General features: G+C 45.8%; 1 protein-coding gene across 1 annotated transcript in view; it reads left to right on the top strand.

Annotated features, from left to right (window-relative positions):
• The window catches only part of LOC142576392 (astacin-like metalloprotease toxin 5), a 65,194-nt gene that overhangs the window by 9,173 nt on the left and 29,444 nt on the right, over positions 1–26,577 (top strand). The window contains exon 3 of the mRNA XM_075686509.1: positions 20,462–20,528. Within this exon, the coding sequence (XP_075542624.1) occupies positions 20,462–20,528 (67 nt within the window). The remainder of the gene's footprint in view (positions 1–20,461; positions 20,529–26,577) is intronic.

Raw genomic sequence — 26,577 nt, 5'->3', positions numbered from 1 at the left:
GCTCCACACTCGGGGTTTTGTGTTGGTGTATTCTGTAGCTACGTTTACACTCCCAGGTTATATGGTAAAGCGTGGGGGTTGACCCGCACCACGGGCATGTGTTCCTAAATTGTGTAGGATACATCTTGCTTAGTATATGTAAGTTAGAGAAGGTTGCCATTTCCAGCCTCCGCCAACTAGCTGTTTCTTGCTGAGTTAAGGCTTTGTGTGGCGGGGAGTATCTAATTCTCTTGTCTCTGTGGTAGTTCAGTAACTCTGAATAGCCGATCTCCAGGGTGAAGTGCTGTCCCAGGGCGTGTGGCCGCTCGACTCGGTACGTGATCTCGCGAGCCGAGCTGCCTCCCCTTTCATTTCCTTCTATCCCCGTGTGGCCGGAATCCAGATTAGTTTGTGGGTTTCCGTGTGTCTTAGGTGTGTTCTGCCTTGTGGAGGATAGCTAAGGCAGCCCTGCAGATTCTACTCTTTGTGCAGTTCCTGCATGTCTCTTTTGAATTCATTAAAATGGCAATTGATTTGTATTTTCTATCGCCCTCAGCCGCCGTCAGCGCCACAGCGACCTCCTAGCTTCCACTATACTGGCGCTACGTGTAGTTGTGCAGGTGATCAGCTTGCCTGCGTTGTCAACCACTACCGAAGCTGCCTTAATGTTTTTTGTATGTCTATTCCATGGATACAGTGTTGCATCCGTGAAAACTGTGTTTTATAGTTTGGCTAAATGCCTTTCCACATAATCTGCCCGCGCCTGCCTTCTGGCCACGTGGAGATTTGGACCCATGTTTTTCGGAATGGGATTGACCTGCAGGATCTTACGGATTTCGTCGGGTATATCGGCGGATCGGTCGAGATGCCGCCTTGGGTCGCGACCTAACCTTGTCAGGAGCGCTCCTCCCGTAAATGTGTCCCTGAGTCGGTGAAACTGTGCTCCAAGCTGGCCTTCTGCCAGTTCGGCGAAGCTGTTGCTAATCCCTAGCTGTAGCAGCTTGTCGTTCAGTGTGTTTCTTGGTAGGTGGAGTGCCGTCTTGTAGGCCTTCCGTAGGATTGTCTCTGCTTGTTCCGTTTCGCTCTTGATCGTGGGGTGGTATGGCAGCGAGTAGATTACCCTTCTGACTATGAGGCTTCTGACGAGTTTTAGCGTGTCGTCTTCTTTCATCCCATGCCTTCGGTGGGAGACTCTGGTTATCATTCTGCCTATTTGTTCATCCGACTTGCTGAGCAGGCTGAGTGTGTCGCTGCATTTCCTGCTTGCTTGTAGCCACATTCCCAGGACTCTTATCATGTTCCTCTCCGGGATGTTTTGCCCCTCCAGTTTCACCTCGAGTGGTGCATCAATCGGGTACCTTCCTATCCTCACTAGCTCAGACTACTCTGTAGAGCAGGCTAGTCCTCTTTCCTTCACGTATATTTCTATGCAGCTTGCTACTTGTTGTAGCTTCTCCTGTTTCTCTCCCAGGGATCCATGGTTCACCCAGACCGTGATGTCGTCTGCGTACATCGCGTGCTGGATGCCCTGGATTCTGCTGAGTCTTTCTGCTAGGCCGATCATCGCCACATTAAAGAGTATGGGCGAGATGACCGAGCCTGGGGTGTGCCTTTGCTTGGGGTGGTGAAGACATCACTCCTCAACTGCCCTAGTCCCACTGTGGCCGTTCTGTTGGTCAGCAAGTCCTTGACATAGTCATGGATTCTGCTCCCGCAGTTGGTGTTATTTAGCTCTTCCATTATAGCGGCGTGGCTGACATTGGTCAAAAGCACCTTTTATATCAAGTGCCATGACTACGTTTTGCCCATTCTTGGGCATTGTCTCCAGTACCTCTCGATAACAGATAACAAATAACACCAGTGATGCGCCGACGTTCTCTCCGTGTTGCAAGATGTGTGTGTGCCCCCTCAGACTGCAATGTTTGTACCTGTCAATACTTCTCGCCCTCGTACAGGTTCTTATTTAGCTAGGCCCGATTATAAGAATGCGCTCAAGAAAAATGCAATAGCCCCTCACTCCCTCATTGTCACCACTGATGGTTGTACTCGCTTGTGGACAGTGAACGTTTCAACCCAATCCATAACATTGCCGCTAGTACTTAAACTGGCAAGTTTTGATGAACAAGCCGTTGTCAGTGTCGCAGCGGTAGAAATGTCAACTGCCGAAAAGAAATCCAACCCCGATTCCAACCATGATAATTCTGCTGACGTTAAGCGTATTATTAACAGGTCGCTGTCTTCTAGTGAGCAGTGTCTGCTTGAAAGAGTGATCGCTCGCTACGCCACAGTGTTTGATTTTGCTCATGGCCAACTAGCGTCCCATACACCACAGGCGTCTCGTATGCAACACCGCTTCCATACAGGGCAAGCGACGCCAATTCGTCAGAAGCCCTATCGCGTTTCACCTCCAGAGAGAAAAGTCATCGCCGAGCAGGTCGAATGAATGAATGAATAGAATTTATTGATAGGAAAGACAGAGAGGTTGACCTGAGCTAGTGCGCTCTAGTCTGCTACTCTGCACTGGGGAAGAAGGAAGGGGAGTGAAAAAATTGGGATGGATGATGATAATAAGAGCAATGGTGAGTGCTTATGTACATGAGACAGTTGTCTCGCTAGAGCCGGTCGTCGGGCTTGGTGTCCTGCAGAAACTTCAAGAATACTTTTGTTGTACGCATTGAAATTGCAGTATCAGGCCATGGGCCGAGGATAGTTTCCTCCGACAGCAGTTGTCTGCCAACGCTGGCTAGGAAACTGTCTAACGTCCTTCTCTCTAGCATATATGCTGGGCAGTCACACAGTACGTGTTGCAGTGTTTCGGGCATCTGGCAGTGTTCGCAATAAGGGCTGTTCGATTGGCCGATGAGGTGTGCGTAGCGACGGATGAAAGCAACGCCGAGCCGAATCCTGTGTAGCAATGATGTTTTGCTCCGTGTAAGCTTCGGGCGCAAATAGAATTTGCCGTCTGGGTCAATCATATGTAGACGTCTGTGAATGTTGTCATAGTGGGCTCTGTAAGCCTATGTAAGGTCCAGCATGAGTGCCTTCATCATGGAATTGGTGTCTGGTCGCGAGTAGGCAATCCGTACTTCGTCAGAGCAAGAGGAGGCCGATCTTGCCTCACTGTCAGCGAGTTCATTGCCAAAAACACCACAATGGCTAGGCACCCATTGAAAGGTGATCATGTGGCCACCTAATTCGGCACTATGATGAAGTTCGACGATTTCCAGCACGACCAGACAGTATGGTCCTTTCTTTAAAAAGTATTTTACCTTTTAGCGCCTGTAGCGCTGATTTGGCATCGCACAATATCGTTCATTTATGCGGTGTGTGTGCTCTCATAAAACGGACCGCCTCCCGTATTCCCGCAAGTTCCGCAGCCGTAGATGTCAATTTGTAGTCTAACCGAAATCGTCGAGTAATTCCAAGTTATGGGATGACAAATGCGGCCATTGTGGCAGATGGCATGACAGAACCATCGGTATATACTTGTACAGTCCCACTGTATAAAGTAAATATATCTGACAGGGTAAGCTGCTTCAAGCTAATGGAGGAAGCGTGAGCTTTCTTCATAATTCCGGGTATCTGAAGCCTCACTAGTGGTCTTGGCAATGTCCATGGAGGTGTCGTGGGGAGGTCGGTGGCCTGGAATCTTGCAGGTATATTGCTTGTGTGACATGCAATAGCTTTAGAAAAAACACAGTCAAGGTTGGTGCTTGGAAGTGTTGTCAGTGGATGGTGTGAGTGTCTGGTTAGCAGGCAAAGATAGGTTCGCACAGGTTCACAAGACCTGTATATGTCGATTGGACAAGCCCGTGCTCCGCTATTGTGCCCTTAGTTGACGTCGAATAAATGTTGAGTCGAATAAATGTTGCAGAAAGGAGTGATCCAGGAATCATGTAGCCCTTGGTCTGCTCCAGTGATCCTACTCAAGAAAAAAGACAACTCACGGAGATTCTGTGCGGACTATAGCCGCCTAAACACCGTAACAAGGAAAGACGTGTACCCCCTACGGCGAATAGACGACGCCGTCGACTGCCTCCACTCCGTGTCGTATTTCTCTTCTGTTGATTTACGAAAAGGATATCGCCAAATCCGCATGCATTCCTCAGACAAGGAGGAGACAGCCTTCATGACACGTGACGGTCTATTTGAGTTCAACGTTATGCCCTTTGGCTTATGCAACGCTCCAGCGACATTCGAGCGATTTATGGATACCGTCTTCCGCGGAATGAAATGGGAAATTTGCATGTGCTATATAGACGACGTCATTAGCTACGGCCGGACATTTCACGAGCACCGTCAGCGCCTGTCGGCTGTTGTTGACTGTGTCCAGCAGGCTGGCCTTATTTTAAACACGAAGAAATATCATTTCGGTGAGCGTCAAGCCCTCGTACTAGGCTTTCTGGTCGACAAAGACGACATACGACCAGACCCTGAAAAGACAGCAGCGGTTCGAGACTTCCGACAGCCACACATGGTGAAAGATCTGCGGAGCTTTTTCGGCCTTTGGTCATATTTCCGGCGCTTCATCAAGAATTTCGCATAGCTTACCTCTCCCCTCACGCCTCTCCTTCACAGACACCCATAATTGTGGACTGCTGACTGAGAATCGGCGTTTCAACAGCTGAAATTTTTGCTGACTTCTGCACTGGTTCTGCGACATTTTGATCCAGAGGCGTCAACTGAACTGCATACTGACGCCAGCGGTGTGGGTGTTGGCGCTGTGCTTGTTCAGCTCTGCGGTGGCCGTGAGCACGTCATTGCCTACGCTATTCGGACATTTACAAAAGCGCAAACTACACCGTAACTGAACTCGAGCGTCTAGCAGTCGTCTTCACCATTGAGATGTTCCTTCCATGTCTCCATGGCCACGCGTTCACGATAGTGACTCACCATCATTCACTCTGTTGGCCCGTTGGGCTGCGTGACCCGTCTGGCCGGTTAGCCCGCTGGGCTTTGCGCCTTCAAAAGTGCAGCATTTCCGTTAACTACAATAGCGGACGTTGTCACACGGATGCTGATTGCCTATACCGTCTCCTTTCGCCGCACACTAAAGTTGAGAATGATGACTTCTATGACTACCTAGTTTACATCTCTTCCGACTTTCCAGACCTGAGTACCTTCGAGAGCGAGCAACGTTGCGACCCTACCTTGAAATTCCTAGGGGCAGCTGTGCATGTCAGCCAGCAGGAACAATACCGTTTACTGTCGTAATGGTTTGCTGTACAAAAAAAGATTACTCGGCTGATGGTCCTCCCTTGCTTCTAGGTGTGCCCAAAAACCTGCGCCCTGCTATCCTTCGTTCCATGTGTAACGATAGCACGTCCAGGAACCTTGGCTTTGCACTCACACTACAGCGACTTCGACAGAGATTTTTCTGGCCCAAGCTGTGGAAAACAACGAAAGAGTATGTCGCCAGTTGTACAATTTGCTAGCGCCACAAGCAAACGACGACGGCCCCAGCAGGCTATTTGGAACCAGTCAGGCCACCGACGTTGCCCTTTGAAAAATCGGCATCGGCTTGCTTGGCCCACTCCAAAAGACGTCAGCTGGCTACCGCTGGATTACAGTATGCGCAGTTTACCTTACTCGCTACACGGAAACGGCTGCACTTCCATCTACCACTGCAACAGATGTCCCTTCGTTTTTGTTGCAACACGTCATACTCCTTCATGGTGCTTCCCGGGTTGTCATCACAGACCGTGTGCGGCAATTCACCGCCGACGTCGTTGAATAACATTTACGGCTTTGTGGCTCGGCATGTCGTCATTCCACTCCTTACCACGCGCAAACCAATGGCCTCACGAAGCGGACGAATCAAGCACTTACCAACATGTTATCAATGTATGTCGCTGCTGACCACGAGAATTGGGACGCCGTCTTACCTTTTGTAACGCACGCGTAGAATAGTGCCAAGCAAAAAGTTACTGAATATGCGCCGTTTTTTTTTCCTGTACGCACGCGCACCCCAGAGCTTTCTGGACACTATTCTACCTTTATCGTGCCAAGAAGATACTTCCATCGCCCAAACTCTGTGTCGTCCTGAGCAACCACGTCGACTGGCGCATCTTAGGACGTTGTCCTCGCAAGGAAGCAGCAAGATTCGCTATGATGCGCGGCATATTCCTGTCAGCTTTACTCCCGGTGATTATGTTTGGTTGTGGACACCTGCTTGCAGAAAGGGATTGTACCGCAAGTTTCTCACCAGTTACACCGCACCATTCGTTATACTCAGCCGCTTGACTGATGGATGTGAACTATGTCGTCGCCAAAGCAACGGCAAGTAATGGGCGTTCACCTGCGACGCAAGTTGTTCACGTGGCCAGACTCAAGCTGTACCATCACAGGTCCCTTTAACTCGCTCAGCGATCTTCGTCTGCCCCCGGGGAAAATGTAGCAGTACTGCGCGACTGAGGCAGAGAAAGTAGAAGCACAGTGTGCGCGCGTGATCTCGGGGTACTGTGAGCCAAGGAGGTTAAAGGAAAACTTTAGGAAAGTTTTTCTTTAACCTCCTTGCTCTGAGCCGGCTGGGCCTGGCCTGCAACTTCCTCTCGGACCTCGTTTCACCCTGTAAATAATCATCATTCGTAAAAATATGCACAGGTTAAGATAATGATAAATCACCGTGCAAGAGAAAGAATTCAGGATCGCCAGGCAGCCTCCAGAGTCTGTGAAGGAGTGCGTTTACCTAGGTCAATAGATCACAGGGAACCGGGATCATGAGAAGAAAATTCATAGAAGAATAGAAATGGTTTGTATTGCATACGGCAGACATTGTCAGCTCCTGACTAGAGGCTTGCCATTATCATTGAAAAAGAAGGTGTACGAACAGTGCATTTTACCGGTGCTGACATATGGGGCAGAGACTTGGAGACTGACAAAGAAGCTTGAAAACAAGTTAAGGACCACGCAAAGAGCGATGGAACGCAGATTGCAAGACATAACGTTAAGAGACAGAAAGAGAACGGTTTGGAGCAGAGAGCAAACGAGTATAGACGATATTCCGATTGACATCAAGATAAAAAATGGAGCTGGACAGGTGATGCAATGCGCCGGTTAAATAACCATTGGGCCATTATGGTTACAGAATGGGTACAAAGAGAAGGAAAACGCAATCGAGGACGACAGATGACTAGATGGAACGATGAAATTAGGAAATTCGCCGCCGCAAGTGGCAAATGGTTGGCGCAGGACTGGGGTAATTGGACATCGCAGGGAGAGGTCTTCGTGCTGCAGTGGACATAAAATAGACTGATGATGATTATGATGATATATTGAAGCTTCCAAAACCAAAAAAGCTTGCAAAGAGTCAAACATAATTTGGATCAAGCCCGCATAACCTTCCAGTAGCAAAATTAGCATTTTCTGTGGGAAATATGGTTTGTTATTGAGGTGTTTTTACTTATGACGTGTATAACATGAGTTCACCAAGTAACAAGGAAGGGCTTTGCTTTTATTTCCAGAGGCGCGTGCAACGCAGATTTATTATTGACGCAGATCTAAAAGCGATAATTGGCGATGAATACATGCATTCAAAAGTGAATGATTCTGTATTTGGTTCAGTGAAGAGACTGGTGACGTCTACTACAATGCCAGTCTGTTCATGCATTACAACCCTGTTGTCTGATTGCTAGGTGTCATTTTCTTTAGAATTTTCTGTCATTTCATTAGCTGGGGTTGCGTCTGGTTCACCATCATGGGTTTCCCTACTTGATTGCATAATTCATCTCGATTGGCATATCAATATATAAAGTCTTTGATATTTTCTGTTCCCTCCCACTGATTTTCCGATTTGTAATAAAGGATGCATATATGATCTTTCTTTTTAAATATTCTTCATATAATATTTAACTGGTTTCTATTTATCTAAATTTACTGTAACACTGCTCCCTATTTTATTGACTGAAAAGACAGGAGCATCGTCATCTTTGTCAGTAGCAAGAAAGGAACCAGTACGAATAATAGCAATGTTCGTCTTTTTCTAAACACATATATTTCCTGCAACAGTCGCTGAAGTTATTGTAGGCACCAAAATATTTTGACGAAACACAGGTAAAGAAGCCATCGTGTGTGCTTCGAGATCAAGCACACCCCTCTAGCATACACATTGGCCCAGTATACATTACAAAGCAGACCTGCATTCATTTTTTTTGCGAGGGTATCATATGTATTTTATAGGGAATGTCATGCGTCTATCGCTTACACCCTTCTTCTTTAAAACGTACCCAAAAACTTCAGCTTCGATAAGCGTATATATGCTATGCTTGACAGAAAATAAAGAAGCTGCATGTAGAACAGCACCTGCTATGTTCAGCACTTTTCCAAGTTGGCGACGAATAGATCAAACACATCATGGAGCTGACAAAAAACTCCAATGCGGTCGTCTTCGCATGACCCTTCTTGGCAATATGGCGTGCTCGGCTGCTCAAAACTTGCGGCGGCATGCAACGGAAGCTTAAGAATTAAGGTAAAACCGATCCTCAGCAAAGAAAAGTTCGAAGAACTAGGTCATAAAGGTGCCAAAACGCTCGAAAACGTTACGCGGCCGCAAAAGCCTTTATTATACGCAAATAAACCCATGTTCTCCGGCAATGCGTGTAGCCAGTGCCTGAGCGATTCGCTGGAGCCATCTTTCATTCTTTTCGGAACGGGGCAGCCTGTAGCTATTGATAAAAAAAATCCTTTTTGCTCGGCATATTATTGCATCTTTAAGGCGTACACGTCACTTAGACGCGTTGACTTTTCGCTGTTTTGTGACGTGGCGTTTCAGGCAGGTGAAGTGGGTGCAGCCCGAAAACTTTTGACCAATAGCCGAAGGCTAATGACGAAAAGGCGTTAAATCAGAAATAACTTTTTTTCTTTTGTTCGATACAATCATGCATAATCAGTGTGTACACGTCATATCAGATGAGGAGCTATCGCCGTTTTCATGACGTTCCGTGACGGACAGGCGAAGTGGGGTGGTCCCAAAAAGATTTTGACGAATTGTGGGTGGCTGATTCCAGAATTGGAATAGAAAAGTTTGGAATAGCTTTACGTTATAGCGTCCATGTTCATTGATGCGCGGAAGTGGCTTTAGTTACCTGAGATATATGTAAAGCCTACGACAGCATTGAACAAGCAATTTTAACAAATCGGTTACAGAACCATTGTTTTCCAAGCTATATTGTAGCATGGGTGCACGAATTTTTAAAAGACAGGGAATTCTATTGTTTTCGAAGCGGCTAGTCTTCTAGTAAACATAAACAAACAAGAGGTGTGCCTCAGGGATCGGTACTCTCACCAGTTTTATTTAATATTTTACTGAGCAGGGAATCCCCGTTCACGCAGGTGTCAGTACCTACGCTTATGCTGATGACATTGCTTTTTTTGGTATGACTACTTACATATACTCTAAAAAATTTTGCAGTCGTATCTAACGGAACTGGAACGCTGGCTGGATAGCTTACACCTAAACCTGAATGCTAATAAGTGTGCTATATTTGTTTTTCCCGTTAAAGACCCAGTATACATATCGCTTAACTATCATCTCGAAGGTAACCCACAAGTAGAGTGGCTAAGGCACCTTGGAGTTATTTACAACGGAAATCTTAACTGGCGGCCGCATATTGAATATATTGCGACACAAGGAGCTCGTACAATGGGCATTTTGCGCAAGTTGAGCATTCAAAGAACAGGTATGCGAAGAAAATCCCTCTTGATGGTATATAAATTGTACGTTCTTCCGGTGTTAGAATTTGGATGTGTTTTATTCTCAGATGTTCCATCATACAAGGTACTGGCGGATAGTTTTGTTAGAACGAGAGGCACTACGTCTGTGCTAAGGCCTTCCAAAATAGGTTGCAAATGCCGCATTATACCTGGAAGCAGAAATGCCACCCATGTTATGCTGATTTCTCCTCCTGACCGTTCAGACCTTCTTAAGGCTATATGAGTCATCATTAAACCGTCCTCAAATTATTTTCATCTCCAATCGAGAATTATTTTTTCCTCTTCTTTGGCCCAGGTTTCCTAGACCACAGATTGTATTTATGCAAACATTACTTGAAGCACTAACTGTGCAAATTAGCGACGTGCTTCCTAATAATACGCATTGAAATTACCCAGAGATCAGGTTCGATGACATTTTCCCAAACCACGCGAAACTGCTCCCTTACGGCATCTTAAACGCCAAGTAGCAAGACCACCTAAGCACCCTAGAAACAAACATTATCATTGCAACAGATGCCTCACAGTGCGAGGAAAAAGCTGTCATTGGAATATTTTGTCCTGCGCTCGATTGGTCTTTTTCTTTAAGATTGCCTGATTTTGTGCCTATTTTTCTGGCCGAGTTGTTAGCAGTAATCCTAGCTTTACGTAAATTACACCAAATGATTACAATGGCTGCTATTCTTACTGACTCCCGTTCTGTATGCTCTTGCCTTACCGCTGCTAATGAGTCACCCATGCGAAAACTCTTCCACTTACTAGCGCCTGCCCATGTGCAATGCGTTCATTTGATTTGGGTGCGTGGTCATAAAGGTTTGTTTTTTAAAGAAACTGCCAATTCACTGGCAAATGCATCACTATCCGGCCCTGTTCTTCCTGTTCTACCAGTTGCAGCACAGATCACGGCGGCAAGATTTCGGATGCGATCAATTCGATTAGCCTTAACAAACCCACATTTGACTGCTTCTCCAGAGTATAAGCACCTGGCATTTCCCTGGCATAGGCAATCCTGTTACACAAATATGCTTGAGGTCTGCCTCACCAAATTACGCTGCCGCATTGCCTCCCTAAATTTCTATTTACACAGGTCGGGTTTGGTTCCCTACCCCCTCTGTTCTTTTTGTGATGAGGAGGAGACGATACAGCGCTTTCGTCTATCTTGTCGTCGCTCTATTGCGTTCAGCAAAATATTAATTGTTGGAAATACATTCTTGGAAGAATAGGCCTGGACTTGACAGAACCTGCAATTCTTTCGTTCGGGGTGTCCATTTTTGGATTCAGCCTTTGGCAAGCATGTTTCGCTGTCCAAACATTCCTTACAGAATCTAAACGAATGGCATTATGAAACATCGCTCCAGCCCACAAGTGAACACTCCGGAGCTCGTGTTGTCTATCTCTTCTCGTCCGTGTTGAATTGTGCCATGGAACGATGTTTCATAATGCTAATCACAACCAACTAGCCCAGCTGTCCATACTTAGCGGAACGAATGCCCTGCTAGATTCCTTTTTTTATACTTTTAAATTAATCATTATTCATTCGATATGACCTTCCTGATTTTATTTTAACAGGCAATTCTACACTATTCAATGCTATTCCCATTGATATTAGGAAATTTATGCTCGATATTAATTTCTAACCATTTCTTGGCCAATCCCCCAACGTGGGTAGGAGCCACACGTGTCACAGGCTCCAACAACAACAACAACAATTGGTGTACAAGCAAGGGAAGCAGGCGACGGGGTGCTGGTTCTCTACAGTCTTCAATGTACGCCATTTCGGGCGACCGGTAACACCGACGTATTTATTAGTTTGGGCAGAGTGACCTAGAATAACAGTAGTTTTGGCATGAGGAACATCGATTTTTGCAGGCGTTTTCTGAAGCAGCTACTCGCATTTAAAGCGTAAAATTCTCCAGAGAGGCAATATCATATGTGTAAATTGTCTGAAAATGTGCTATTTACGCAGTTCAGAATTTTGTTGCACTTGGCTTTTAAGAACGAGCAGTTCTCTGAAACAAAGCACTTCCCATTGCATAATGTGCGCGGCAGTAAGGCAGTAATGGGGCGGAGCCACAGGTCATGCGTGGACGTATCCATGTTGTGTCCAGCACTCTCGGTAGAAGCAGACGCCCTACCGGCAACCACCAGAAGGCGTCGGTAAAAGACCGGGAATCCCGGAGATGACAACTAATCGCAAGCTCCGGCCCACAGTGCGTTTGCGGGCATTCTATCCACGGGCCCAGACGTTCACAGGCCTCGAAGTGGGAGTCCTTGGCCTGGCGAAATCACGAAGCATAGCGAGGCAGTGGCCGGCGCTCGACCGGTAGCGCCGGGCTGGTGAAGTCTTGGTGGCTCGGGTCCTGAGCCCAATGGTCCATCTTCAACTCCCCGTTCGGCGACCGACCTTCTTGCGCCGTTTCCTGTAACTCACCCGTGTTCCACAACGCGTTTCGCCCTTCGCTTCGTGTTTTACGAAGCATCGGTCTGCCTGAGAACTCCGTGATTTTCACCGATTGGCCCACTTCAGCTGCTTAGAATTAAGCGAGGGCTTCCTGTTTTTTTTTTATTTCTTTCTCTCGCCGCATGCCCTCTTGTTTTTAGCTCTTCGTCGCTGTCTCCTCTCGAGCACCTCTCTTACGTCCGCGCACGAAGTCTTAAATGTCTACTTTCCCTTATTCTCAAGAAACCCAACATTCGCCCGCTCGTACTCCACATATCACTGAGTTTGAGAAGCCTTTGTTTCAAAGGGTGACCTTTGGCCACGGTGTAAGATACATACTGTTTAGTTTGGGAAACTTATCGGCTTGCTTGCGAGACGTGATAGACCAGAGAGAGAGTATATATATTAAACCTTTCATTTGACCTAAGTCGGAATAGGGTACCCGGTAAAGGCAGGAACATCTCCTCCTGCAAAAGCAAACAAAGCGTTAATTCTAGCGTCTCCTTGCGGTGCGGCCCAGTCATCGTATGACGGCACCTTGAGAAGTCTAGCGTACTTGCTCGATTGAAGTAGGAGAGAAAGGCTCTACTACAGGAGTTGATTCCCAGCATCCGCCTCGCCATTCCCACTGGCCTACACATAGCCAAGTGGTGATTTGGGTAAGTTAGTTATGTATTGCCAAATGTATTAATCATGAGACGCTTTACCTCCAGTTTTCGCCGAACTTCAAGTGACCTTGAGCCGAAAGCCAGAGCAGTTCCGGGCTCTCAAACGAGAACACCCCGTCAAGTTGCGAGAACAAAACAAGATCATCGGGAAACCAGTCAAAACATAAGAAAATGTGGTCTCTGACCCACAACCCTTTGTACAGGACAGCATTACATCCGCTAGATATGTCCCAAGTAAGTTACAAAAAATATTCGTTCCAAGCTCTTCCTAATACTTGTTCACAACATCACTCGAGCTGTAACATGTAGATTTATGGGAGAGCCAGCAATTTATTTTATGCCAGAATGCGCAGACAACGAAAAGGAATACGGGACGCACGAAGCACTTCGTGTGACATGTACGTCCTGTCTTTGTCCGCATCTTTTAGCGCAAGAAAAAAAAACATTTCTCCACCCAGCGCAGCTCAGGTTATGTTGCCCAAAGCAACAGCTAAAGCTTCCGTCTTTATTAGATAAACGCAAGTGGGTTCCCCATATTACCACGCGATCACGAACGTCGATCTCGGGGATCTGACATGCTTTCCTGCCACTGCCAGCCTCAGGGACTCACAAAAACGGGTCAGTGATGTTTAGTGACCACTTCTGAGTTGCACTTTCCAGAGTTAAGGTGGAGTACTGGGTGGAGGAAAATACTATATTACAGGGTTTAATCCTGACACAGAATTGACAGCTTTAAGGCGCGCGTCGAATATTTCCATCCGCTCGCTTGTTCAAGGGAAGCTGCAGCGACGTTCAGGCAAGCCGCAGCGACGGCGTAGAGGTAGAACACCCGCCTCGCGTGCATGAGGTCCGTGGTTCAAATCCCGGTGCCGCGCAATTTTCCACTGGATTAAAAAAAACATTCGCGTGTTGATAAAATTCCATAAACAGGCATGTAGTGTGGCCTGGTCCTGGTGACCTACACCTATCCTGGTGTAGTACTTGGCCGCAACCTCCTATATGAATACAACACTCAAACCCCGGCCCTCAGTCCCCAGCAGCTGCGAAGCAACTGACTACGGCGGCGGTCAGACCTGCGACGCAGCAGAGGGTGCTAAGAATCCCTGGCTCCGGACAGGCCGCCATTGGAATATGAACCTGGCAACGTTTAACGCTAGAACGTTATCTAGTGAGGCGAGTCTAGCAGTACTATTGGAGGAATTAGAGGGCAGTAAATGGGATATAATAGGGCTCAGTGAAGTTAGGAGGCCAAAAGAAGCATATACAGTGCTAAAAAATGGCAGGTCCTGTGCTACCGGGGCTTAGCGGGGACACGAGAACTAGGAGTCGGATTCCTGATTAATGAGACTATAGCCGGTAACATACAGGAATTCTATAGCATTAACGAGAGGGTAGCAGGTCTTGTTGTGAAACCTAATAAGAGGTACAAAATGAAGGTTGTACAGCTCTACTCCCCTACACCCAGTCATGATGACCAGGAAGTCGAAAGCTTCTATGAAGACGTGGAATCGGCGATGGGTAGAGGGAAAACAAAATACACTATACTAATGGGTGACTTTAATGCCAAGGTAGGCAAGAAGCAGGCTGGAGACAAGGCAGTGGGGGAATATGGCATAGGCACTAGGAATAGCAGGGGAGTGTTATTGGTAGAGTTTGCGTAACAGAATAATATGCAAATATTGAATACCTTCTTCCGCAAGCGGTATAGCCGAAAGTGGACGTGGAGGAGCCCGAATGGCGAGACTAAAAATGAAATAGACTTCATACTCTGCACTAACCCTGGCATCATACAAGATGTGGACGTGCTCAGCAAGGAGCGCTGCAGTGACCATAGAATGGTAAGAACTCGAATTAGCCCCGACCTGAGGAGGGAACGGAAGAAACTGGTACAAAAGAAGCCGATCAATGAGTTAGCGGTAAGAGGAAAAACAGAGGAATTCCGGATCAAGCTACAGAACAGGTATTCGGCTTTAACTCAGCAGGAGGGCCTTAGTGTTAAAGCAATGAACGACCATCTTGTGGGCATCATTAAGGAGTGTGCAATAGAAGTCGGTGGTAACTCCGTTAGACGGGATACCACTAAGCTATCGCAGGAGACGAAAGATCTCATCAAGAAAAGTCAATGTATGAAAGCCTGTAACCCTACAGCTAGAATAGAACTGGCAGAAATTTCGAATTTAATCAACAACCGTAAGACAGCAGACACAAGGAAGTATAATATGGATAGAATTGAACATGCTCTCAGGAACGGAGTAAGCCTAAAAGCAGTAAAGAAGAAACTAGGAATTGGCAAGAATCAGATGTATGCGTTAACAGACAAAGCCGGCAATATCATTACCTATATGGATAAGATAGTTCAAGTGGCTGAGGAGTTCTATAGAGATATATACAGTATCAGTGGCAACCACGACGATAATGGAAGAGAGAATAGTCTAGAGGAATGTGAAATCCCACAAGTAACGCCGGATGAAGTAAAGAAAGCATTGGCAGCTATGCAAAGGGAGAAGGCAGCTGGGGACGATCAGGTATCAGCAGATTTGCTGAAGGATGGTGGGCAGATTGTTCTAGAAAAACTGGCCACCCTGTATACGCAATGCCTCATGACTTCGAGCGTACACGAATCTTGGAAGAACGCTAACATTATCCTAATCCATAAGATAGGGGACGTCAAAGACTTGAAAAATTATAGACCGATCAGCTTGCTGTCCGTTGCCCACAAAGTGTTTACTAAGGTAATTGCAAATAGAATCAGGAAAACCTTAGACTTCAGTCAACCAAAGGACCAGGCAGGATTCCGTAAAGGCTACTCAACAATAGACCATATTCACACTATCAATCAGGTGATAGAAAAAAGTGCAGAATATAACCAACCTTTATATATAGCCTTCATTGATTACGAGAAAGCGTTTGATTCAGTCGAAACCTCAGCAGTCATGGAGGCATTGCGGAATCAGAGTGGAGACGAGCCGTATGTAAAAATATTGAAAGATGTCTATAGCGGCTCCACAGCCACCGTAGTCCTCCATAAAGAAAGCAACAAAATTCCAATAAAGAAAGGCGTCAGACAGGGAGATACGATCTCACCAATGCTATTCACGGCGTGTTCACAGGAGGTATTCCGAGACCTGGATTGGGAAGAATTGGGGATAAGAGTTAATGGAGAACACCTTAGTAACTTGCAATTCACTGATGATATTGCCTTGCTTAGTAACTCAGGGGACCAACTCCAATGCATGCTCACTGACCTGGAGAGGCAAAGCCGGAGGGTGGATCTAAAAATTAGTCTGTAGAAAACTAAAGTAATGCTTAACAGTCTCGGAAGAGAACAGCAGTTTACGATAGGTAGTGAGGCACTGGAAGTGGTAAGGGAATATATCTACTTAGGACAAGTATTGACTGAGGATCCGAATCATGAGAGATAAATAATCAGAAGAATAAGAATAGGCTGGGGTGCGTTTGGCAGGCATTCTCAGATCATGAACACCAAGTTACCATTATCCCTCAAGAGAAAAGTTTATAACAGCTGTGTCTTACCAGTACTCACGTACGGGGCAGAAACTTGGAGGCTTACGAAAAGGGCTCTACTTAAATTGAGGACGACGCACCGAGCTATGGAAAGAAGAATGATAGGTGTAACGTTAAGGGACAAGAGCAGATTGGGTGAGGGAACAAACGCGAGTTAATGATATCTTAGTTGAAATCAAGAAAAGAAATGGGCATGGGCAGGACACGTAATGAGGAGGGATGATAACCGGAGGTCATTAAGAGTTACAGAATGGATTCCATGGGAAGGGAAGCGTAGCAGAGGGCGGCAGAAAGTTAGGTGGGCAGATGAGATTAAGAAGTTTGCAGGGACAACATGGCCACAATTAGTACATGACCGGGGTAGTTGGAGACGTATGGGAGAGGCCTTTGCCCTGCAGTGGGCGTAGCCAGGCTCATGATGATGATGATGATGATGACTTGTTCAGAGGTTGCGGAGAACTGCCGTTTATCTTGTGTTTCTATAAGCACGTTTCTCAAGCCCCACAGGCGCGCAGTTAGCTTCACGGTAAAGGCTCAATCTGTTTGGCATCACATCGATGACAGCGTTTCGTTAGGACGCTTCTTCTTTCAGGAATACTCTAGCATTATTTATTTATTTATTTATACATACAGCAATCTGAAATCAGATCATAGCAGGGTGGGTATACACAGACATATACAAGCATGTAAACACATACAAAATTCATCACGTATGCAGGTATATTCAGACATTGGTGAAGAATACATAACATAAAAAAAAACATACAAGCAGATAAAATACACGAATTTATAACATTTGGAAGCATTGTTTGAACATTGATAAGGAATTCTGGGTAACAATATCAGAATTAAGATTATTGCGCTCTGTTATCGTCCTAAGAAAAAAAGAACATTGGAAAGAGTTATTCCGTGCGTTGATGGTGCTTATCGATAAAGCATGCCTTTGCCTCGTGTTATAACCTGATGAGTAAGTAAAGAACTTGGAAGTGTTAACCTTATAATGGCCGTTTACAAGATGACAGAGGAACTTTAATCGACACATACGGTTGCGCACAGTCACCGGGGGTAATCGACAGCGCCTTATGAGGTCACAAACAGACGCGCGGCCGTATGAATTAAAAACAAGCCTAACTAGCTTATGCTGTACACGTTCCAGTTTTTTAATATTGGTTAAAGTGAATGGGTACCAAATAATTACGGCATATTCCAACAACGGACGAATGTAAAAATTTTATGCCAGTAAACGAACACCAGACGTAGATGATTTCAGTGAGCGCCTCAAGAAAAACAGTTGACGCAAAGAATTTGCAAGAACAGTATCTATGTGCTTCGTCCAGGAAAGCTCATTGGTTATCCATAGGCCCAAATATTTGTACTCTCTTACCTCTGACAGAGATACGTTGTCAACATTATATGCAAATTGAAGAGGTTCTTTCTTATGTGTGACTCTCATAAAACGCTTTTTTCAAAATTAATAGATATTTGCCTTTGTACGCACTAAGCAGTGACCTTTGCTAGGTCATTATTTAGACGCACCTGATCGTCAACAGAAGATATCTTTTCATACAAAATACAGTCATCTGCGTAAAGTTTCACGGAAACTGAAAGTTCTGCGACTACGTCATTTATAAATAATAGAAATAAAAGTGGTCCCAAAACGGACCCCTGGGGGACTCCAGACGAAAGCCCTGTATTGTTAGAAGAAGTATTGTTTAAGGTGACAAATAGGTGTCTGTTAGTAAGATAGGCTCTGATCCATAGAAGTATCTGTTCATTTTTTATATAATACCCTACTTTATCGATTAATTTGTTATATGATACCTTGGGGGTCAAATGCTTTACGAAAATCCATGAACACAATATCTGTTTGCTTCCCTTCATTAATTGCCTGGGCGAGATCGTGAGCAGTCTCAACTAATTGAGTAAATCTAGAAAACATATGTCTGAAACCATGTTGGACATCTGTAAGTACCTTGTGCTCTTCTAAGAAACCTGCTATATGTTTATGAATTATATGCTCTAAAATTTTGCATGATGTAGATGTAAGAGACACTGGTCGGTAATGTCTATGTGTGTTTTTTTTTTCCCGGATTTATGTAAAGGTTTGATTTCGGCCATCCTCCTGTCATCCGGTAGGGAACCATCGCGTAAAGATCTGGTGAATACAAAATATAGGTACTTAGTACACCATTCCGCATAACGCTTTAAAAACGCGTTTGGTATTTTATCTGGTCCTGGTGACTTTTTAGTATCAACATTCAATAGCAAATTAAAAACGCCGCTCACAGAAATGACAACGTCAGATATAACAGGAAGCGATATAGAAAAGTTGGGAAGGCAACCATTATCTTTGGTAAATACCGACTGGAAGAATGTGTTAAAAGCAGGACAAACGACAGTCTCATCACTTACACATTTGCCGTCTATCCTGAACCCACTGGTAGAAGAAGATTTAGGTGTGATTTGGCGCCACAATCTCTCGGTAGATGCTTTAATAAACGAAGGCAGGATCGTTCCGTAATATTTTTCTGTGTCGCAAATTATTTTCTATTTTAGTTGTTCTGAAGTGCCTTCTGCAATCGATTTTTAGGTTACATTTGTTCTTGTTTTCACTTTTAACCTTTTAAGCCTTCGATGTAAGCGTGACGTCTTGCGAGAAATCCATGGATTACGGTGCACAGAATATTTTGCAATTGTGGGATTGAAACGTTGGATACACTCAGAGACAATTCCCCTAAAAGAAAGCTATAAGTCATTTACATTGCAAGTGCTGTTTCTGAAGTCATCGAAGTAGAATGCAAGCAGATCTAGAATAGATTCATCATCCGCACGAGAAAAATTGGGAAACAAATGAACACCATTTTTGCAATCAGAGTAGACATTTGACAAGCACAACAAGACAGCTTTGCGATCAGAAATCCCGTTTGGGACTTCACAGGTTATCACATTCCGGGTGGCGCCACTTACAAAAAATAAGTCCAGAATTGAGCCTACAGCTCCCTGTACTCTCGTGAAATTATTTACCATTTGCAGTAAGTGAAACGTGAGTACAATTGTGTTATCAATACTGTGAGCAGAATGCAATGAAAAGGTGTGCCAATCAAGGCTTGGTAAATTAAAGTCCCCTGCCAGTAGTATTCTGTCATATCATTTTACATGGCAGTGCATATATTCCCTTAAGTTTTCAAGTACCGCAGCAGAAGAGTTTGGAGGCCTATAAAAACACCAAGGATGAAGCGGACCTTGTTGATGTATGCTTTGCAAAAGACAGCTTCAATATCTTGCACATCGGGCATACTAAAAAGTTGCATTGATGATTTGTACAAAATTGCCACTCCTCCACCTCTTCTGTCGCGGTCACCCCGAAAGACCTTATAGCCCTTAGGAACAAACTCACTGTCAAATATTTCACTGCTCAACCACGTCTCTGTAAGCATGTCAACGTCTGCATCATGAGAGAACAGCATCTTTGTGCAAAAGGGCCATAGCGTTCCCGCTGGGCAGCTGTACGCATGTATTTAATACAAATCGGTCTCAATGGAGAAAAAAATATCGGGCTCAACAACTGTGTGATGCTTTCAAGCGCTGTCAAACAAGAGCCATGCGAATCAAGCTACGTCGTTTAAGACATATGGTGAAAATGCCACCGATAGCTAAAGCTGACAAAGGCCAATATGACATAAAGGCGCCGATTATAATTGTGGCAAGTGCTGCGATGGTTTGAGAGCATAGCTGCGGTAACAGATCACGGCTAAACATTGCGTCATTTCCAGGTATAAGATCGTCTTTGCAAGCACTAGAATTGTTTTAAACGTTTCATTGAGTTTTGTCAGATTTTGTAGTCTTGAAGGGGTTATCCCATGAAGGAGTTCGAATATCTCCCTTTTCACAAAGGACCCCTATCAAAAAGAAATACTTCTTTTACGTGTGTCACCCAACACGAGTGACATTTCAGTAGATGCCCCCTAGCCCGATGGTCTTATGAGTACTCGTGTACCAGAGGTATCAAGCCCCCCGCTCATCGACAAAGCCACGTGTATTCTTTCAGAGCTTTGCATTTCAAATGTGAGACAAGAAACAATCTTGATATCAAAGTAGAGCGCGGAGCACTCCGTGTATACATCTGCTGTGTTTCGTGCAGGTGAACGCCATTACTATAAAGCAGTTGTTGTGGCCCGGAGCAACCATTCCTTACACGATATCCCCTGGTAAGTTGAAACCGCTCAAGAAACAGTGCACAAAAGTGTATCTGTGCTAGTTTAATAGACGTATGAAAGACGGTGTAGCGCCCACAGACGCTGCTACGCGCGGACGCGAAAGGTCGGCGCTCTCGGTCGGCAAATTTGGCCAGCACGGGCTGACGGCGCAAACGCGGCACATGCCAGTACGTTCTAAGAGCCCGCTACGCTGGTCCTCTGATTCTGGCGCGCCGCTGCGACCCCTCGGTTCGGCACAACGGCACTGAGGCTCTTGTGGAGTACACGGGCACAAAATTGAACACTGACATTATCTGAAGCGTGTTGAGTGCGAAAGACGATTTAGAGTGCATTTTCAATGTCATTCGTGTCAAGAAATTTCATTTTCGTTGTTGCTAGCAGGTCAACTAGCTTAAATATGATTCTTCCTGCGTAACAATTCATTGGTGTCTTTTGTTATTTTACTGTATATTGTTCATTGCAGAATGTATTGTGGATGTACCGCCGGTCGCAATGGGTCACTATTACGTTAACAATTTCATTTCAACCGTTGCAGTTCTTTCAAACGAAGGATTAAGGCGCAAGTTACTTCCAACCTTCCGGCAAGGCTAATGCTTCGCTTCCACCGCTAAAGAACATAGATTCTTTTGCTTGACATTGACTTAATGCACGGCCGGATAGTGTGCTTGGAATTCTTTTAAATGGAACGCCGCCCACTGTAAAGGACAAATGCTGGACGTCCAATATCGTTCAACTTTCTTTTCCAGTTCTTCTCAAGTTCGAAAGTATGAAAAAGTAAAAGCAGCACATGAAATGCCACGGAAATCGCGCTCCTCAGCATGTCTGAGTTCTGAAATAGAGCTTCAAGATTGGCCACTGCAGATGAAATGTAAATTCTTACATTTCTGCAGTCCGTAACAAAGCATACATTGGGCATACTAGACACTACCGAATGACCGTATGCCTGAGAATCGTTATACTTTAAAGGAACCTTCTTGATTGATTTCTCATAGCATTGCTTATAATGTTTCTGCTTGCCATGAGCTAATCCCAATAAATTTCGTAATGCCAGTAAATATACCAAAAGCGCCGAAATCTCCGAAGCCTTATTTCATTATGAAGCGCGAAGCGTGCGCAAGGCGTACATCACTATCGTTATTAGACCGCGAATTTTTGTCTTGTAGGTATTGCATTCATGGCATCTTTCTAGTTTCCCTAGTTTTTGCTTGCCTCTTCTTTGCCTTTGAATAAATAAACTAAACAAGTTGTAATAAGCGGTTCTTGTGTCTCAGTATCCAATAACATGAATATCGGATGTCTTAGAGCTCCTACACCGTGACTACCTGCAAAATAACGCAGCCGCTCTCTTGTGTGTTGTCAGACATTTCAGTGTGTGTATATAGGCTGTTGTAGGCGTTGGTTAAACGGTTCCGACATTCGTATATCTCCTTTTTGTCACGGTTGCGCAAATACTGTTTTGATAGTTTTCACGTTTTTTTTTCTTTCTAAAAGTTTATTAGAAGATATGACACAAGGATTCAAGGCATCCAAACGTCGCCTTGCCACCCTAACTGCAACTCTGTCCTTTCAGCACTATGAGCTAGCACACGTACAGGATAATGTTTTACTGGTTGGTCCGTAATACAGAAGTGGGGGTAATTGGCTAGCACTAGGAATGCCTAGAACAGGAACGAGCACAAGGAAAAGCAAGTCCCCCTTCCTGTCGTTGTGTCATCCGAGGTATTTACGGAGCTGTTACATAGGTCCGAATTATCTTGGTAGCTGTCATGCAAAACAAAGCTGTGTGGAAATCAGTACACATGTCTCGAAAATTCAGTGGCATTTTATGATTTGTCATATGTGAACTCATAAATGCAAAGCTGAGAGTATTTTTTCTTCTCGTGCAAGCTACTGTCGCTCGCGAAAGAACTCAACATTGAAATGAATGTGGGCCTTCTCTCACATTGCAAATTGCCAACATGATGTTCATGCGCTCGCAGAACTCTAACGTAGAACTGAACAGAAAGTCCCAAAGAGCAACACAGCACGACTTAACACAACCTCGCTCACTTTCCCTCACATTGAATCTCAGTGCAGCCTCCGCAATAAGGTATTTTGGTGGAGAGTCTCACTATTCCATCCGGTAAGTAGAGGATATGCCTATACTGAATGCAATGAGCTGAAGCAAGGTCGATACTTGTGCGACTTGGTTAACCCTCATTTATAAAACAGCGACACGAGGATCAGAGACGAGAGAAACAGCCCAGCTTAATTGCGCTGTCTGATAGATTACGTTTTGTGGAGGGAAAAATTATCATGTATCCGAATGGAGCCCGTGACAACAAATGAAACGAAGACAGGTTTCTCAGAAAGAAAGTTTGGCAGCTGAGAAAAAAACAGTCCTGGTACGGCATTCAAGCGTGGGACCAACGCCTGTCCAGTGTGGTCTACGACTTCGGGTAACCAGGATTAGCTCAAGCGGTAGGGCGACCGCCCCGGAAAGGTGTTGGTCGCGGGTTCGAATCTCTGTGTCCAGTTACTACACACACACACACACACACACACATATATATATATATATATATATATATATATATATATATATATATATATATATATAGTCATATCATAAGAAGCCAACAAGCACTTGACAGCAAGGACAACACAAGGGAAATTAGTCGGGCTTTATCAATGAAGTAAAGGAACGGTGCATTATTGGAAATGAAAGCGGATGAAAAAACGTGCCGCAGGTGGGGAACGATCTGAGAACCTTCGCATTTCGCGTGCGACGGTCTACCAATTGAGCTACCGCGGCACCGTTTCCCCATCCACTTTCTTCGGTATTTATGTTTCCTACTAAAACCCTGGGAGTGTTAGCCAATGCCACCGCTCGCAGACCTTCGCGGCGGATATGGAACATTCTTTCTGCCGCAGGGGTCACTAGAACGTGATATTTTTGGGTGAAAGCAAGCGCTGAATAAACCCACACATGCTACCTGAAGGCGTCAATGTTGCCGGATTCGATACTCCAGTTATGTAATGAACTAGAAGAAAGAGGGTTAACCGAGGGGCCCGATTTTTACTAGTCATATCAGAAGAAGCCAACAAACACGCACACCAAGGACAACAACAGAAGTGTATCTGTTCGATCGCTGTCTTTGTGTGCTGCGCTGATTTTTCTGTTTTTTGGACATTTACGGTTATCATTGAAGACGTAGAAGGATGTATGCGATCGGACTAACAAGACGTCGGGTGAAGATTCAGCGAGCCAGGCGCCTTACAGGTACGACGTTCCTTTCTTGAGGACCTGCTTTTACTCTGCCACTACAGTAGTCGTAAGCCGAGAACCTCGTCACGAGTCTTATGCTCGTCCAAGTGTAGAAAGCCATATGAATGATGCTAAAGGCCGTAATGAAAATCCTGGGGCTTTGCAGGCATCACAGAGCTTCATAAAGCCGGCACGTTTGGTTCTCCACAACTCGGAATCAACTTCGGCGAATTCAGGAATAATGGCTGAGGGTAAAACCGAGAGCAAGAAACCTTTCCTAGAAGACAGCAAGTATGATGATACAACATGGAATGGCGAGCTAAGTGATCAAGTAGAGATGGGTGAAGATGCACCTTTTACTTTGGTCGCTTGATGAAGGCGGTGTTCTCGATCCTTATCGTAGAATTTTTTACCAGTAGCCAGTCCTGCGACCCATCGACGAAAGGTCCTTAGCGTTTTAGATCAGATCCAATGCGTTGTCTATGCCTGGGTGAGGGTATACATACTTTTTTCTGCGACCTTATTTAACCAACGATGATGGACGCTGAAACGCAGGGTTATGTCCTTTCTTCACTAAGACTGCAGGAAGTGCACACCATCTTTTCGATGGCAGGCTGATATTTTCGCGCAGAATTTCATCGACTTGTTGCCTTATAGCTTCACGTTTTCGTGTCGAAATTCTGGAAGAGCTATGGCGAAGCGGTCGAGCGGATTCTTCCGTTATTATGCGATGCCTTGCAACTGGTGTTTCTCGAATACACGATCACGTCAAAAAAGCAGTCTTTCTATTGTTGGAGGAGACTTTTAAATCGCTGCTGCTTACTCAAGAGAAGACTTGGATTTATGTCCAAGGCTCGTTCCTGAACTTTGACAGCCGAGGAAGGTACGACGGAGTAAGAGAGGATAAACACATTGCTGGTTTCCACAATTTTCTGGATGCATGCGATCATTGTGCCGTTGTTGATGCGCTTAAACTCCACGCTGAAGTTTCTTAATATCACTTTCGCTTTTACTTCGTGCAGTTGAGCAACCACTCTAGCGACACAAATTTCGCGGTCGAGCAGTAGACGTTGGTCACCCTCAATAACGACTTCTACGTCTGCGGGTGTTCCGGTGCCGACGGAAATGGCTTTGTTGGACCGAGGTGGGATGCTGACTTGGTTTTCAAGCACTCTTAAGGTCCTTTCCAGCAGTATCGCTTCGTCTTTGGACAGCGTTATCGACTTCGACTTGGACTCCCCGTGTAAGGCCGGTCATGCGCTGGAACTCTTCTTGTGCAGCGTCCAGTCGACATTACAAGGTGTCCTCCTGTTGTCCGGATATCAGGGCCGTCCCATGTAATCTTGAGTTTCTTCAGCTTGGCGACAAAAGGTCCACTGGTGACGGAGTAGTCTGCTACCGTGTCACATTTGAGCGGTGATGGTGTGGCCCTCGAAAAGCACATTGAGGTTGGTGGTTCTCCGTCTTGCATTGTAATTCGGTCGTGGTGTCGCGTGACGGCTACGTAGCGTTCTGTAGCTGGTACGTTGGCGGTCAAGTCTCTTTGTCGGCGTATCCTTGGCTTCGAGACTCCGTCGCGATGGCGGCCTACGTCGTCAAGTCAAGATATTCCTACGTCGTCAAGATATAACTTGAAGCGTCGTCGTCGGCGGCGGAGGAGGATCTTCGATATCTAGGCGGACAACAACTGCACCTCCATCGGCTGCGTCTTTTAGTTTTCCGAATACAGGCTTACGGGCCGGCCACGTACTAGTCCCTGTGTGCGGTCAACGCTGCGGTGACTGGCAGCGTTCTGGTGACGGCGAACGCAAGGAACGTCAGGGTCTCCTCTGTGTTGCGGCGATGTAGTCGGCGGCGCCACGAGGCCGTTCGCCAAGCTGTTAACGAGGCACGTTGACAACGAAGTCTCGCAGTCCCAAAACACAACAATGGCACTAACGGTAGACATGGCCCGTTTCTTAGCGGCGGTAGCAGAGCTAGTGGCGGTGTGGAGCAGACCATACATACAAGTATGTCTTCATTGGGTAGCTGCGCTGGGCGACGAGAGGGCTGGCTGCTGCGGCGGCGAACGACGCAACGGCGGCGTTACCGGGTCCTGGCGTGGAGAGGGAGCGTGGCGGCGGGCTACGGCGGCGCAGGTCATCGCTTCCGGCCGAGGCTGCGGTGATTCGGAGACTCCAAGTTACGGCTGGATCTCCCATCGGACGATATCAGAAATAGATGCTACTTGAGGCTGCGTCAAAGGGAACATACTGCGCAGTTCTTTGCGTGCGGCGGTTCTAATGGTCTCTCGGAGCTCATCAGGACCTAGGCCTTGAATTTCGCTCTTAGGCGAAAGCACTTGGCGGTTGTATTGACGGGTTCGCATTTCCAGCGTCTTCTTCATTGTCGTTGCCTCTATGAAAAGCTCAGCTACGGTCTTCGGTGGATTACGGATCAGTACGGCGAAAAGTTCTTGCTTTACGTCCCGCGTAAGGTAGCGGAATTTTTTCTCCTCGGACACTCCCGGGTCGGCATTTAGGAAAAGACGGGTCATCTCTTCTGGGAAGATAGCGATGGTTTCATTGGACAGTTGTCCTCGAATTTTCTGCAGGGCTTGCGCTCGCTCTTTGCGCACCACACTCATGAATGTGAGCAGGAAGTCGCGGCGAAGTAGGTGTCACGTTGTTAGGGTGGTTTTTCGATTCAAGAACCACACCCTGGCGGCGTCTTTAAATGAGGAGAAGACATGGCGCGGCTTGTCATTGCTGTTTCCATTGTTAAATGTGGCGGCGCTTTCGAACGTTTTCAGCC

This window comes from Dermacentor variabilis, chromosome 3, assembly GCF_050947875.1.
Source record: "Dermacentor variabilis isolate Ectoservices chromosome 3, ASM5094787v1, whole genome shotgun sequence".
Taxonomy (NCBI): Eukaryota; Metazoa; Arthropoda; class Arachnida; order Ixodida; family Ixodidae; genus Dermacentor; species Dermacentor variabilis.
Note: the sequence above shows the minus strand (reverse complement) of the source record. Positions and strands in the feature narration are given on the sequence as shown.